General features: G+C 47.0%; 2 protein-coding genes and 1 long non-coding RNA gene across 14 annotated transcripts in view; 2 read left to right on the top strand and 1 right to left on the bottom strand.

The window, feature by feature from the left end:
- SLC25A48 (solute carrier family 25 member 48) overlaps nt 1-15,442 on the top strand; it is a 90,071-nt gene that overhangs the window by 55,835 nt on the left and 18,794 nt on the right. The window lies entirely within an intron of this gene.
- On the bottom strand, nt 1,092-5,180 carry LOC107054539. Of its 3 annotated transcripts, XR_005839693.2 has the most exons (6): nt 4,999-5,180; nt 3,170-3,270; nt 2,817-2,880; nt 2,443-2,679; nt 2,291-2,376; nt 1,092-1,369 (listed from the first exon to the last, which is right to left on the bottom strand). It is a non-coding gene; the product is annotated as an uncharacterized LOC107054539 (long non-coding RNA). The 3 variants fall into 3 exon arrangements; XR_005839692.2 differs by lacking the exon at nt 2,443-2,679 and having other exon boundaries at nt 4,999-5,176; XR_005839691.2 differs by lacking the exons at nt 2,291-2,376; nt 2,443-2,679 and having other exon boundaries at nt 4,999-5,173.
- On the top strand, nt 5,180-9,443 carry LOC121106743. 7 transcript variants are annotated; one of them, XM_046900484.1, is made up of 5 exons: nt 5,180-5,242; nt 5,683-5,800; nt 6,256-6,344; nt 6,429-6,555; nt 9,082-9,443. In XM_046900484.1, the coding sequence occupies exons 2-5, from the start codon at nt 5,759-5,761 to the stop codon at nt 9,145-9,147; spliced, it is 324 nt and encodes a 107-aa protein (XP_046756440.1). In that variant the 5' UTR covers nt 5,180-5,242; nt 5,683-5,758; the 3' UTR covers nt 9,148-9,443. The 7 variants fall into 7 exon arrangements, with proteins under 7 accessions (XP_046756440.1, XP_046756439.1, XP_046756438.1 ...); XM_046900483.1 differs by lacking the exon at nt 9,082-9,443 and adding an exon at nt 6,732-8,005 and having other exon boundaries at nt 6,322-6,344; XM_046900482.1 differs by lacking the exon at nt 9,082-9,443 and adding an exon at nt 6,732-8,005.

The following is a 15,442-nucleotide window of genomic DNA, read 5'->3' as shown; positions in this document are numbered from 1 at the left end:
AGCAGTGGTCACCTATCCGCAGACTCCCACCTGCTCAGAGGCACCATATCCTCTGCGGAACAATGTCTTAAAGCCACTTCTCCCCGTCCCCATTGAAAAACCTGACCTGAGTGCCACGATCTTGCTGCAAAGCTGAGAAGGCAGGCAGAAAACACAAGGAAATAACTGGTTTTGTTATTAAAATCCGCAGTACGGAGCATGGGACAAAGCAATTTCAATTCCCCAATTCTCTAATTCCAGAGAGCTTTTCTTTGTAACCGAAATACAACTTTTTAATATAGTCTTTGGCAAAAACGTGCTTCCTTTTATTTTCCTCCTTGTGGAAACTTAAGAAAGCACTCTGTAACATTGCGCACAGAGCAGCCTGCTCCTATGCTGGGAAACACCAACCGCTCTCATTTGGGAGGACCACTGCCAGCCCTGGCTATGATTAAAGCCCCATAAAAATGAAGAGATTCTCTTGCCAGATTCATCCTGGTGTTGAAAGACAGAAGAAAGCTGTTGCCACTTTCCAGTTTCCCTTGGCGCGAGGATTTTCCGATGAGCCAGGACATCCCAGGGAGGAAGGTCGGTGCTGGCCCACCTGCATGCTGGCCGTGCTCAGCACATCCCTCCTGGCACTGCATTCCCAAGCACTGCTGAGCAGCCCTGGGGGTGCACAAAGTCTCTTTGGGCTCTGCAATGAGCTCCTTGTTCACATGAAAACCATGCAACCCAGGCACACCACAATACAAACCCTTCTTGGCTATTGAATGCCATAATTACATACTGCGTAGCTATGAGTAATTGTGCATATGGAAAAGAGCTCTCAAATCCACCGCTGTGTGCTGCTGGTATATATGGCTGATTTATACACACAGCATGATTTAAACAGCCCACGGGCCATAATGTGCCCCCAAATGTTTAGCTGAGTGTCCCCAAATTTGTTTTGCACGTTTATCCTTCCATTTGTTCGGAACTTACGTGTTCTTTGACTTTACCCTGTGCCTTCCAGCACTATTTCATGGAAATTCCAATTTCCTGCCCTGAAAGAAAGCCTGATGATAATGAGGAGCTTGAAGCTTTTCAAACAAAAAGGCAGTTTGAGTCAATTCTGCATTTTGCTTTTAATCAAAACTAGTCGTATGCATTTGCATCAACAACGAGCTCAGCCCACAATGCTCCATATGGGCTTGGCTGCCGGCATTCAGGGAAGGGCAGGGGCAGCTGAAAAAGCTCCCTGTTCCTCAAAGGTTTAAGGATGACCTTGCAGAAGTGTCGTTTGTCAAGTGTCAGGTTTTCCAGAATGGCTGGATAATATCCCTGGAAACGATCGGAGGAATCAAAGAGCCAAATTCTGCCATGGCCAGAGCAGCACAGCAGCACTCACCTGCAGGGAGAGAGGGGGAAATAGGGAACAGGATGCTTTTAATGGACACTGAAAGATTTTTTCATGATGCTTTATCTAGATATTTGTCTTCCGCTTTAGCCGTGCTTCATTTTTCAGCCACTCTCTATTGACTCTGTTTCAACTGAGCATCCAATAAATAAGAAAACAAGCTACGGTCCATTAATCCAGACACCTATTTGCAATTCTGGGGTGTCTACAACATGTGGAAACAGCCTTAAAACTTTTACTGCTCCCCAGTTCTGAGCTGATCTCACAGAACCCCTTTCACGCTAATTCCAAGGAGGTCACACCCAGGAGGGGGTGTCCATGTATGGGCAGTTTTAGCACCGGGTCTCTATTTCTGAGCAAATTAATAGCACCCAGAAGGGCTGCAGCACACAGACGGTGCAGGTCTGTTCTGCAGAGCGTGAACAATTAGGAGAAAAGGGGACGGCAAATCACACGGCATCCCTGGATGTGCTGCCGTGAGGGGTTGGACAAGTTTTGCTTGGGAAGGATTTATTTCCACTCATTTTGGTCCTGTGGCTGTGAGAGGCTTGCAAAACCTTTCACCTTCTTTCCCAAGAGTCGTATATATTTTATGAGAAATTTAAGAATTACCTCTTATTAAAATGTGGATAGTGTAATTACCAATAAAAAGCAGATGTTGTGGCATGACTAATGCTTAAAAATGTGTATGTAGCAAGCACGACATAGCAGCACATCCAGGCTTTTCAGTAAGATAATAAAAGTTGTCTTTGTTGAATCAAACTGGCCAAGTCACAGAGGTCTGAAGTTGGAGGGAAGTTGTTATGGAAAACACTGGAAGGCTCCAAAAAAGGACAGCTTTCCTCCCACTGATCTCCGGAGCAAAGTCGGACTCCAGAAGGTACAAATGCAAGGAGAAATGACCCTCTTCACCTTGCTCCCATCAGGAGGTGTCTGAAAGGTGTCCTGCTCTGAGCACCGTGACTTGCTGTGCTGAGGGAGCATCCTTCCCCTAAAAGCTGTAATGAGCGTAATTAGTGAACTCCCCAACACCTCAGGCGCCTCCCAGGGGGTCCATAACCCACCTGCAGCAGACAAGATCATTCCCTTGGACCCATCCCAAGGATTCTGGCAAGGGGAATCTGGAACGATCTGCTTGGGCTGACTTTTGAAAGTGGAGTGCTCAGACATTGTGCAAATTGAGTTGTACAGCGAGCTCCTCCAGCAGTCCCTGCTTCACAAACTTCGGCTGTGCTCACAGATTCCTCTCCCTTCCTTCCTGGCTGGTTTGGAAAGGAGCATTCCCAGCTAGGAAAGAGGATCTGTTTTTCAGAAAGGGCATCCGTTTTGGAGCATAGGGAGGATCTGTGCCTTGTATGGGGGTGGGTGTGAGGGGAGCAGGAGGTGGGGGGCACGCCGGGGTGCAGGGGGGCTGAAACATCCCAGCTCTGGTGCTCACCTCTGCCTTCTGCCATCACATCCCAGGTCCTCCTCTGGCCCAAAGCCCACGCCTTTTCCACATGCTGGCAATTCAGAATAGAATCATAGAATCACAGAATCATTAAGGTTGGAAAAGACCTCTAAGATCCCCAAGTCCAAACCCACCCCCCCCCTCCATGCCCACTGACTGTGTCCCAGGTGCCACATCTTCACCGTTCTGAACACCTCCAGGGACAGAGACCCCCCCACCTCCTTGGGCAGCTGTGCCAGTGCAGACTGTCCCTTTCTGAGAATAAATATTTCTTAATACCCAGCCTGAACACCCCCCCCAGTACAACTTAAAGCTATTCCCTCTTATCCTCTCCCTGTTACCTGGGAGAGGAGGCCTAAATTTGAGTGCGCTGGAGGCAGCAGAGATTCTCCATCTTTTCCTTAGGACCCTGTCCTGCTCAGTCGTTCTCCCTGAATTTCCTCTGCAGAAAGATGCTACCTTTCAATTAAAGGCAAAGAAATCCTCATCCGGCTTTGGGCACGGCAGCAGTGCTGGCTCCTGGAGGAAGCTGCCAGGCTGAGGGATGAGCACATCCCATGGGCATGCACTGCAAAGGATGCACCTGCGGGGATGGGAGCTCAGGGGCTGCTCCTTTCCCCTTTGATGGTTTTTTCTGTTCACTTGTACCGGCGTTAGCTCTGTCATTTTGGGAAATGGAACTAAGGCACATGCATAAGCAGCCCCTGACAGCAATTAGTTCTGGCAGTATTTTTGTGGTAATGAATTTCAATGAAGCCGGGGTTCTCGGTGCCTGAACACTTCATTAGCTGCTGCTATATCATCCTGAAGCAGTTGAGAAGTCACATTATAATAAACCACGTTTTACTGCAGGCAGCAACAAGGATAATAAATGGGACGAATAATAATTCAGGCTACTCATAATCATCCCTATGCTTTAGAGCTCTGGCATTTTTGGTAAATAGATTGGATGCTATATGAGGATGAATCTTATTCTGAATTTCTCAGTGACTCAGTTATTTATGGGCTTTTTTAATGTATTCTTAGAGAATGTGCTCCACTTTGTCACACTTGCCAGTTAAACACTGAAATACACGCAAGCTGTTATGGCAATAAGGAAAGTCATCTGTCATTTAGCAGAAAGTAATTGCAACCTGAATGAAGGAAAGGAGATGATAACTATTTTGATGTGAGGTATCAGGAAGTCTTTGTGTGTTTCTATATATTTACAGGATATAGTAAGTACTTTTATGTAAGTATGGAAATATGTAGCTTTTGAAAACGCCTTGAAAGGCACAACTGAGGCATTCCCTTCTTCCTTTTGCATTTATCAGCCAAAGAGAGCTGCATTATTCTGTTGCAGCAACAGGAAATTAATACTGATCACTGCCTTTGCAGCGATTAGTATGCAAATGAGGAAAAAATGCTTGAATCTGGTGCTATTTCTGTTGAAATGCATCCTTCCATGTGAGTCACGTTGGCTGCCCATCCAGTAGGCTCTGTGGGGCTGCAGAGGGTGGTGGAGGAGTGGCCCTGAGGTGCTGCTTGGGGTCACCGAAGGGATGGAGAGGACAGTTTTCATAGCCAGGGGGAACTGAAAACAAAAGCCACTCATTTTCTGAACTCTCTGTTCAGCACGTTCCCTGGATAAAGTTCATACATGCGTTGTCATAACACAAATTTCCTCCCAGATCAGACGTATGATTTCTGTGCTCTGTGCTGGTGAAGTCACCCTGACTCACCATTCTTGAAACTTGGGGAAAAAAAAGGCTCGTTTCATTTTCAAGAGAACATGTGGAGAAAGCTCAGAGACACAATGAGCTCTCATCGGCCCCATCCACTCCTACCCAGCTAAGGACTGAGGGGTTTCACCGAGAGATGTAATCCTTGTGCCGAGCAATGAAATGCCCACACTGTCATCATTACTGCTGGTTTAAAATGTGTGGGAGCTTTCAAGTGGAGTTTTTCATTTTTCCCTCTTAGATGAGGGCTGCTCATCTAAGAACTTGAGCAGCAAGCAGTGTAAATGTTAAAGGTTTCCAGAGTAAATGATGGCTTCTAAACATGTGCTGACTGGGTACAACTGGGGGTCCTGTAGGATATGTCCTATCTCTTCTTTCACACTTATAGGTGATAACCACTTGACAAAACCAAAGCCATGGGAAAAAGACCAACAATGGAAAGAACCAACCTGCTTCTAAAAGATGGTTTTTTATGTGTATGACAAATGCAATACAATCATAAATCCAAGATGATCATTTGTAAGGGGTTATCTCAGTAATTCATTTTCTCTCTGATAGGGATAAAAGCAACCAGGAGTGGGACAACAGTCCCACTCACTTTGTGATGCTGCCCTGGAACCCCATCACCAAGGGAACATAACAGATGTAGATGATGCTCTCCCCACAGGCTTTCTCTTCTCCAGTGCTTCTTAGGTACCTGGTAACCATAAAAATACCCTCTCTCTCCCCTGGGAACCCTTGGGTTGCACTTGTGTTACCCAGATGTGTAGATTAAGGCCCCTCTGAATGAGGTATTTGTAATCTATATTTAAAACACTAAAAAACGTAGGGACTCTGACTATATAGCTCTAATATGGCTATATGGCTATAATATGACTATATGGCTATAATATGACTATATTTTTCAAGGAGATGAGGTCTTGTAATAGTGATGACTTGATAAATGGACTTTTCAATTAATAAAATGGGATTTGATTTGAAACATCAGACCCAAACTCAGTCAAAGCCTTGAATTGCACATGCCTCTTTGGGTTGGTTGGAAAACTCAAAAGGAAAATACCAGGAGGAAAAGAGGGTCGAACCAACTTTTTTTTAAAGAATCTACTGAAATTTCAATATTCTTCCATTTCCAGAACATTCAGGAGCACCACTGAGCTACCAAGGTTTTCAGGAGACCATCAATCAGACTAAATCAAACATGGGAGAACCATGACTTTGGTTTGGAATCTGTCAAGGAAACTCATGCAATCGGTAAATTTAACCTCAAATCAGGCACAGGTGCTGTCTCTGCAGGCCGTGGTTTGTGCTATGCCAAACAGGAGTAAAAAATCAGACAGGAAGGGTTGGAGATCGGATTGTTATTTCTGAAGTCTACTTATTGTGACCCTTCATCAGGACAAAGAAAACATGAAGAGCCTGTGTCAAGTACTAACGACTACTAACTACTAACGAGAATATAGAGGCTATCTTGTATTTGGATTTCATTGAAAACTCTTCCTGAGAAACCGTTTCGGGGCTCAGAAGGAAAGAGCTGTATTTTTTTTTTTACATCATAACTGGTTTTTGAAACTTAAGCTTTAAACAAAATACAAATATTTGCAGTGCAAGTAGGCTCTTTTTCAAATGTTTTAGCTGAAGACCCAATTTTCCATCACAAATGGCTTTGATGGGAAATTTCTGACCACCTCTCTGTTTATCTCAAGCAGATCGTGGCAGAGAGGTGGGAGGAGGTACTGGTCCTTATGGGCCCATCTTTCCTCCTTGCCTTGCAGATCAACACAGAAACGGAAGAAAGGTTTGATGACAGCAGGCTTTATTCTGAGAAGGAGGAGAATGTGAATTATTCAGCCATCTCCACAGGATATTTTCCATATTACAGATCAAATGAGGAGCAGTTTCTCCAGCCTCTCTTATATGGCTTAAATGCAGAGGGAGAGAAGCCTGAAAGCAACTGCAAAGATGAAGGAGAAGGTGGATGTGTGAAGCTTGGTGGAGATGCTGAGAAGGTAAATTGCAAGGGAAATTTCTCCCTATGACTGTGGATATCTATTGGGCAGCATTCCCACCGAACAGGTGGCATTCATCCTTCCTTGAAGGACACATAACTCTAATGATCCTTCCAATGTGTCAACCCCACTCTTCCATGTATCCACACCTCAGCTCCTGTGTGTGTTTATTACAGACCACCCACCCAGCTCTGGGGACAGAGAGGAAGCCGTGTTCTTCCATGGCCAATGTAGAGCCAACATCCCAGCAGCTCCTAGGAGGCAGCACCTTGGGAAGCTGCCTTCCAGCCTTCCCCCATCCCACCACACCACCAGGCCTGGACCAGCCCTTTTCTTCCAGTGGATACGTCCCTTACTACAGAACAGAAGCAGAGCTCTGCGTCGGCCCAGCAGTGTGTGATAGGTTTCTCACCAGGACAGAAGTTTTGGAGAATGAAGAGGGAAGATGGGTAGAAGAAAAAAATGCTTGGAATTTTGGTGCCAGCTGCTTGGTGTCCTGAGAACAAAGCAGCAAGTTTGTCAGCAAAAGGCAGAGGCTGGTTTAACATAGACGTGGATTAGAAGTTCTTGAAAGCTATAGCCACATGCACATCTGTATGAATATGGAATAAATATACTTCCCTCTTTGAATAAAACAGTAAGTGAGAAGCTGGACTCTGTAATGACAGCAGAAAGCAGCAGGGAAATGTCTGACTTGGGGAAAACTTGCTCTAGAAAACATGATGAAGGAGGAGGGTGAAGATCAGTACTGTGTTTTTCTGTGGCTAACCCTGAAGGATGGAGTCTTGCTTGAGAACTTGCTCCATCCCAGGCCCAGAGTAGAGGCACTCTTACTACTTCTTGGTCACACTTGTGAACCCTCCTGGTAACATACAATTCCTCACGCTGGGCACAGAATTCCCTGCTTCTCCTGAAGAACCCATGTCCTGCCATGCTGGCTGGGATATGGATACATATTTTGTGCAGCTGCATTCAAGACCACGTGAGAGAGGTGACCACGCAGGTAAAGAAGAGCAAATTCCCATGTTTATGAAGATGAAAGATAGTAAATCCACCCACAAAGTCAGCAAATAATCTGCAAATTGAAAATGTCCTTTTTACCTTTTATCCATACCTGCTGCTCCCCCCCCCCAATATGGATTGTACAGGGCCAATGGTGATCTGTTGTTCATGGGAATGTGTGACAGCTGTGAAACGACAGTGCCAATGCAGAAGGGATGTGCAGCCATGGGAAACGGCCAGCGGGAAGAAATAAGAATTATTTGAATCTAAGCTGCTTGGAGGAATTAAGCGGAGACATAATTTCCAGTAGGAATTGGGAAATATATTTCCTCTCCCCTCCACTACAATCCTTCCATTGTATTAATGGCATCTGTTAGACAACAGTCATACACAAGAGAAAAAAAGCATTTTTATTTAAGATCTTTGTCAGTAAAATTTTTTGAACACATTTCCATTATGTCTGTCTTCATTTCACTTGCACAGTCAGTAATGAAAATGTTCCTGATTACTTTAATATGTGCAACTATGGGCTTCCATAGCGTTGACTCTGGAAGACCTGACAACAGCATCCAGGAGCAACCTGACGTTGGTGAAGCTTCACTGATTTACACCAGATGAGGATCTGTCCAGAAAAGCACAGCTCAGTGTTTTCTTTGCAATTGAGGAACGTTGCAACACGCTCTCCTTACTGCCAACTGTGTCACCTCTTTCAGACACCACACAAGTTGATGAAACACGTCTTTTCCCATTCCTGCTACGTGTGCAGACAACTTCTCTTCAAAATAGGCCCACTTGCTCCAACTATTCAGTGCGTTTGTGAGTGCTTCTGCAATGATTACATGTCAGTAGCAGAAATCTCAAATGGATCTCTTTGGTTGAGTTGGTGCCAACTCATCCCAGTGTCCACAAGCAGCATGCTGGGTTGGAAATGGGAACACAGGTAGGGCAGCCAGTGTGGCTTCCCCATCCATGGCCCCTGCCTGGTGCACACCACAGCATCGTCCCATCCTGCCACTGGTCCTCTTCAGCCATCACCTTCCCAATTAATAAGAACTCTGGCTGAACTGAGTAAGGCTGTATGGAAGAGGTTTTAAACACAAAGGTTTATGTGTTGGGTGCGTTGAAAGGAGGTCATGCCAAATGTCTGGGGTTTTCTGAATTCAACAGAGCAGAGAAGAGAAGGAATTCTGCCTTGAAATTGGGTGTGATTTATTCTGAGAATATTAAATTCAGCGTTTCTATACATTCAGCATATTAAAATAGCTCACACTATGTAATACCAAATCCACAAATCTCTCTTATTTCCACGATGTAGAAAATAACTGCTTTCTATTGGCTGTACGTGGTAATTTATGGGAACGACAAACATCTGAAATCAAGGACTTGGAAGATGAGAATATTACAAGCTTTACCCTTCTGGATCAGAAGAGTCTAGTTTTAAGCAAATGCCAGCAAACTTCATATCGTGCGATGCCATCTGGAAAGCGGAGCTGAACTCATGATTTTAATATGTTTTCCATACAGCTTTGCTCCAAGGTAGAAAGGATGGGAGGCAGCGCTGGACGTTCCTGTGATTCTCTCCGAGGCTGACGCCGCTTTATTACTTTTCCACATAGTTAACATCCTGTACAAGGACAGCAAATGGTTTTTCTCCAAGTGATCGGAGGATCGGATTGCTGCCTTCAAGAAGACGCGATGTACCTTTGCCCCAAGAGAGGTCCCAGCGTGCTGGAAACAACAAACCATTGGGTTCAGCCCAGCATACCAACACCGTATTTCCTTTCATCTCTTTATTTGAAAAAATTCATAATGATTGCCCTAAACCCACAGCACTTCGATATTGCTGCTCTTCTGGAGCCTGCAAAAACAATCCGCAATTACTTTGATGCACGCTGTGTAGTCTTCATTGATCCCATTTAAGCTTTTAATCTCGCGAATACACAAAGTTAATTCATGGAACAAAACAAACAAACCGCAGCAAAAGATGGGCTTTCATAACAAAAGCGGTGATGGCCGTAACTGTGGGGATTTATTACAATGCAGGTTCTTCTTTCTCAATCGCTGATGTTAGATTTCATTTGGAAAGGAGGAAATGGGACTCAGTCACAGTGTTTGTTAATCCGCGTGCCCTGAGGGAGAAGCTGACTTCAAAGTCAGTGAAAAGGTTCACACAGACAGCGCAGGGTGTGGAATTTCTCTGAAATCAGCTAAAAGGTTCCTTCTCCAGTCAGGCGCTTCAGCCCTTAATTTCTTGGCCCAAAGCATCCTAAAATCTTGGAGGACACTCTCTCGGCCTCAGCCAGGTTGGGTCTGGGCTTCCAGTTTCCCCACCTGGTGCAAAGCAGCATCTGAAATGTTCACTCTCTATAAACCTGAACCTCTCCAGATGCTGTTTTAGGGAGAAAATGATCTCACCACTGTTCAGCTGTATCGGTTGTGCCTGCTGCCCCAGCAGCTGTGACTAGCTGAGCTCTCTTCCCTCTCCAAAACCTGATTACGTTGGCATATATGACTTAATAACTTTACTCAGAGCTCTGTTTGAGATGATGCCTTTGACAAGGAGCACCTACCGGAGAGGAGCAGAGCCAGGCATTAAACAAAGGAGCTTACATAGGGCCCTTCCCAGCAAAGCAATGGGGAGGGATGGAGGTGACTCATGGACATGAAACAAGCTGGCTTCCATTCAGAGCCTATTTGCAGGGAGCGATGAGAGGATACCTTGAAGTGGTAAAGGGACACATACCTCCCATACAGGCACCAGCACATGCACAGTGCTGGCAACTGTTGTGTCCTGGCCCACAAACACAGATCCGTATCTGTCTAAACTGACAGATATCCATCTATTTAGATAGATGTTCTTTTCCTTACTTTTTGCTGGTATGAATGCATGTGGAATCCACGTGAGGTCTCTGCCCAGAGCAATCGTTACCCAGATATGAAAAGCAAAGCTGTGGTGAGATGAAGGCGCAGGCTGTCCTGTCTGTAATCCTTTCCTGGATAATGACACAGGTGGGAACAGATGAGGAGAGAACAAATAGGCCCACTGACCTACGTGATCCCCATAAATCTACCTGTCCCTACCCCAGTGCTACCAATTCTCATTAACTCCCTCCAGGCTCCGAGGCTGCTCAGGGCACTTTGGCCTTTCCCAGGAATGAGTGCTGATGAGGTTTGCAGGTGTAGGGAAGGCAGAAACACCAGCACCTGATACCAGTTAGGCAGTCTTTATTTTGGCTTCTGCAGCAGCCATTACGACCTTACACATGGGAAAAAGAAAGCGTGAGCTGTGTATTTTAGTTAGCAGTGTTTTATCGAGGCTGGTGTCCCTGGGCAAGGTTCTGCTACTGGTGAATTTAAGTGGAGATGTGAATTCCCCAGGATCAGCCTTAGGAGAGGATCTCCTGGTCTGTGGGGCTCCTCCAAGCTGGTGTTGGAGGAGCCACGTTGGGCAGTGCAGGGGTGGGCTGTGCTTCGCATGCATGGCATTCTTGTGCAACTGCTACTGCATGGAGCACAGCAGCATGCAGGCTGAGGGGGGCAAAAAGGATGCGAACATCAGGGAGGGTTAACAAACCTTTTGCTATTGGACCAAGGTGCAAGCGTGTTCCTTTGGGCTAGTACTAAGCGATACAGTGTAATGCAAGCAGCTACAAAGGGAGCTCCAACTTGAGCAAGGGGTGAGGGCAGCGGGTGCTGTGTCAGAGCAGAGGGTGTGATGGAGAGCGAGGAGATGGGGCTGTGCTGGGGGAACAGACAGAGACCTGGCTGAGAGGCAGCCATCAGTGCAGGGCTGCAGTCCCCTCTTTCCTCTTTCTGACACACCCCAAACTCCAACACGATGTGAACCTGAACAATAGTGCTCTGACAGCTGCAGAGCGTTTGAACAATGTGTCAGATGGGAAAGTGTGTGAAATTTCCCGTATCCCACAGGAGCACGAGAGCTGCAGCTTTTCCTGGTTCCTCTGACCGTGCCGTCCCCGTGGCATTGGGACCATCAGCGCGTGGGATGCGTGCAGATCTGGGGGAGAGGGGAAAGCACCGGGGAATGGAGCAGGCAATGCACAAAATGAGGACGTCACGCTGTGAGGCTGTGCCCCACCTCCTCCCCATCCCATACAACCTCCTGGGGCCCAGCACTTGGTCGCTGTGCTGGGTTTGCTCCCTAAGCCATCGGGCGGCAGCGTGCTCAATGCTTCCTGAAGACCTCACTTCCTTCGAGCATCCTCATTGATGTGCACGAGTGGCAGCATCCCACCCCAAGCAGCTGCCCCGTTAGCACCTGAAGCTGGGTAATAACAGTGCTTAATGAAGCTTCATCTTTCTGTGTCAGTTTGCTTTCGTTAATACTTACATCTGGCAGATGTACCCCCATGGGGGAGCTGGAACTGCAAAGCATTAGGCTGCTGCACGCAGCTGGTATGCATGCAGCGATTGGAGGACGTTCTTCTAAGCAGCACATTTTGTGCAATTTTATTTTCAACTCATTGTAAGTGCCGCCACGTGTCAGCCTGGAGAGCAGTGCTTCTTTTAAGCCCGCTCAGCTGGTGAAATAAATAATAGCAACGCAGTACCAATATTTTCAGGAAGAGAGGTCTGATGGAGAAGAATGGTTGCATGCTGCAACCACTGGCACGATCACGGGGGTCAAGCTCAGGGAAGGGTACACCACTGAGCTGCTAATTACAGCAGGGTGTAATTTAAGGCTTCTTTAGCAGCCACTGATGTCAAACGCGTGCCATTTTCCAGTTGGTTATATGCATTCAGCTGCTAAGTCTTCTGCAGCACTTTTGGAAGAATAAACATTTAATTAAATGATCTCATTGAGTCCTTATAATTAGGCTGAAGCCTGTTTATAATTAATTCATACAGAATCATTAACCAAATGTTTAATAGGTAATTACTCTATGAAAACAAATTAATCACCATACTTCCCAAGCCATGATCCTCTGTCTATGCAGTGTGGCAAGGCGTTTGGCTCTGGTCTGTCACTGTCTTGATTTATTTCTAGTTATCCATTGAAGCCCTGGCTACTCAGTTTGGAGCGTTGGCACAGGAAGCCTGAAGCTGCTGAACGCAGAGCTGGGCAGGGCAGTGGTTCCTGCAGCAGCAATTGGAGCTCACTTTTGGGTTGCATCCTACCCTCTTGGTGTCCCTGATGGCCATGGCTTACATTAGGCAGCCTGAGCATCCCTTGTCCATTTGGCCTCTGAGGAAATATTGCAAAGGGCGCTCCTGTGTGGCCATGGAGGAATTTGGGACCTGAGCCCAACAGGACCTATCCTGTAGGAGGATCTCAGTTAACCACAATTCATTGCTGTCTGATGGGTGGATAACCAAAGAGCTCCACTTTACCCGAATCATATCCACCTGAAGCTTCTTGCTGAGTCAGATTTCGAGCACTCAGTTCCAGCTTCTGAGCAAATGAGAAGTGAATGGGATTGGTGTAGCAGACACAAAGTGGGTAACAGCCCCTCTCTGCAGGCGTTGGCACTGTGACAGCACTTTACTGGGCAATCTTTACCAAAAAGGAAGCCTACACCACTAAGTGACACAGTAGACACCGGGTTCCTCATGCTCTAGGTATGAATCATAGCAGCTTAAGGCTTTTAACAGCGTAAGTAGCTTCACTGAAGCACTAGAAATGAGGGTTGAGCCTGTTTTCCAGCTTGGATGCTCCGGGGACTCTGTGCTGATTGCCAGATTGCTTCCTGGATGAGAGCGTGACTCGGCCATCAAACATTTTTTTACCCTTTGTATTCGGTTTTATGTACCCAAAGCTGCTCCTAATGGGGTGCAGATGTTTCTCATACTCAGTTATCACGGAAAATGGACAGGAGAAGGAACTACTGAAAACTCCAGAGGAGCTGAAGGGAAACCACAGCACTCCTGACTCACCAGCAAGCAAATGCTAATGGGCTTTTTATTTTTTGCCTTTTCAAATATTGCTGCTGCTGTCCCACGGGGAAAAGAAGGGACAGAAATCAGGATGATGCTGCTTTTCAAGGAACTCTGAGGTTTAATAAAACATGAAAGCCCATACAGCAAAGAGGAGGGATGGCAGTGGGGAGCCTCGCAGTGGGTCTGTGCAGGAGAGGAGCAGCCAGGGGTGCTACCAACACCAGTGCTGCTGGCACTGATTGCACTGAGTGCAGCTGCTGTGTTAATTGTGGCTGAAGTTCATTCTCTTTGGGCTCTCTGGTGCTGCATGGCTGGGACAGCCCCTCTGATGGGGCTGAAGTCCCCATCAGTCCCCATGGCCGGACACAGAACCTCCAGGTGCAGCTCCCAGGTCTGGGTTGCATGGGCTGGAGAGAGCACAGTGTAGTAGCAGCAGTTAGTGGGTAATAAAACAAGCTGACAGGTTTCTGTTTGCTTTTATGCACAGGGGTTCTGTACGTCTCCTTTTTGATATGATTTGCATGTTTTTCACCATTTTTCCATTGAGCAGCAACAACAGATGTAGTGGGATGATCCTGGAGCAGTTTGAGAAGTGGTCATCTGGTGTTTCATTCAAATCCTTGGGAGCGTTTTTCTCATTCTTGCTTCTCTTTTCTGCCTTTTTGCAATCCAGATGCCATTGGAACACCAGGGACCGCGTGCCCTACCCAAGCAGTGCTGAGGATGGAAATGGGAACTTGCCTCCTCCCTGCACAGCCCAGCCTGCCTCTGGGAGGGTCCTCACTCACCACTGCCCATCCCTGCCCCAGTGCTCACATAGCAGCCGCCACAAAGCTCGGTCAGCTTTGGGCTTACTCCTTGGACCAGATGATCTCAGTGGTCTTTTCCAACCTTAATGGCTCTGTGATTCTCTGACATCACTCTTAGAAATGACTCCATGACTCCACAGAAATGATGCTGAAATTAATATGAAAAGAAAATAATACAAACCAAAATAAGACCAACCAAGCAAAAACACCCTGAGGAGGTAACTGTGTTTGTGTTCGTATATATCAGTGTCACAGTCCAGACTGGAAAGGGCATTCACCACCACCTTTGGCCCTTTCCAACCAGTCTGTCAGTGACATCTGCTATCTGGCACCTGGTGTACCCACTGAGGGGAAAGCAATCACACGTGTGGCAAGGCAAGGGCTGGGAATCACAGTCCTAAAGGTGGTCTGCATCACTGCTGGACGGCAGGCTGAGAGGAGACCTGAGAGCATCCAGGAGTAAAACCGTGGCAGGATTTGTAAGGGAAGAGAACAGCTTTTTAAACCATCGCGTGGCTGATGATGAGCAAGGCATATGCATCTGATGCTGGAACGAAATGGATTTGAAAGCTCTCACCAAAAAATGATCTCAGTGAGTGCTGTGAAAGCACCTTCGGGGCGCTGTCAGCCAGAGAGGGCACCATGCCGGGCAGCACCAGCATCCACCCATGTCCCCATCCTGGTGCTCTCCCCGTGAGCCTTGTGATGGCACATCGTCCTGGTGCCATTCTCCCCCGAAACAGGGAAAAATCAAGGGAGAGCGCAGCCTGGTTTGATCATTAGTCAGTGCAAGAATGTGCCTGTAGAAGCAGACGAAGGTTTGGATTACAGTGAAGGAGAGAAGCGCTCGTTCCTGCCTCCTGCCGGGCCGTGCTGCTGGGAGCGCAGCGGAGGAGCTCCCCCTGCAGCCACCGAGCTTGATAACCCAGCACCAAGGAAACACCAAACCCACCTTATTCTATATAAAGAAACCTCTCTTTTTGCTTCTGGTTCAGAGGAGGTGGCAGCTGTGCTGTCAGCGCATCAGCAGAGAGGTCCATCTCCTGCTTGGCCCCAATAGAGAAGGGCAACGTGCGGTGCTCCCGTGGTTCCCTGGGCTGGAGAGCTGCACCCAGCAGCGTAGTCACATAAAACAAGCAGAGTTTGGATTCCTAAAGCACCCCGATATTCTTCATTTC

Source organism: Gallus gallus, chromosome 13 (assembly GCF_016699485.2).
Source record: "Gallus gallus isolate bGalGal1 chromosome 13, bGalGal1.mat.broiler.GRCg7b, whole genome shotgun sequence".
NCBI lineage: Eukaryota > Metazoa > Chordata > Aves > Galliformes > Phasianidae > Gallus > Gallus gallus.
Note: the sequence above shows the minus strand (reverse complement) of the source record. Positions and strands in the feature narration are given on the sequence as shown.

What these genes read in the sequence shown, in the direction of transcription:
- LOC121106743 (XM_040647233.2), top strand. Translation starts at nt 5,759, where the DNA reads ATGACTTTGGTTTGGAATCTGTCAAGGAAACTCATGCAATCG. An exon ending in CAAGGAAACTCATGCAATCG is followed by an intron (nt 5,801 to 6,255) that starts GTAAATTTAACC and finishes TATCTCAAGCAG; the next exon opens with ATCGTGGCAGAGAGGTGGGA. An exon ending in TTGGTGGAGATGCTGAGAAG is followed by an intron (nt 6,556 to 6,731) that starts GTAAATTGCAAG and finishes TGTTTATTACAG; the next exon opens with ACCACCCACCCAGCTCTGGG.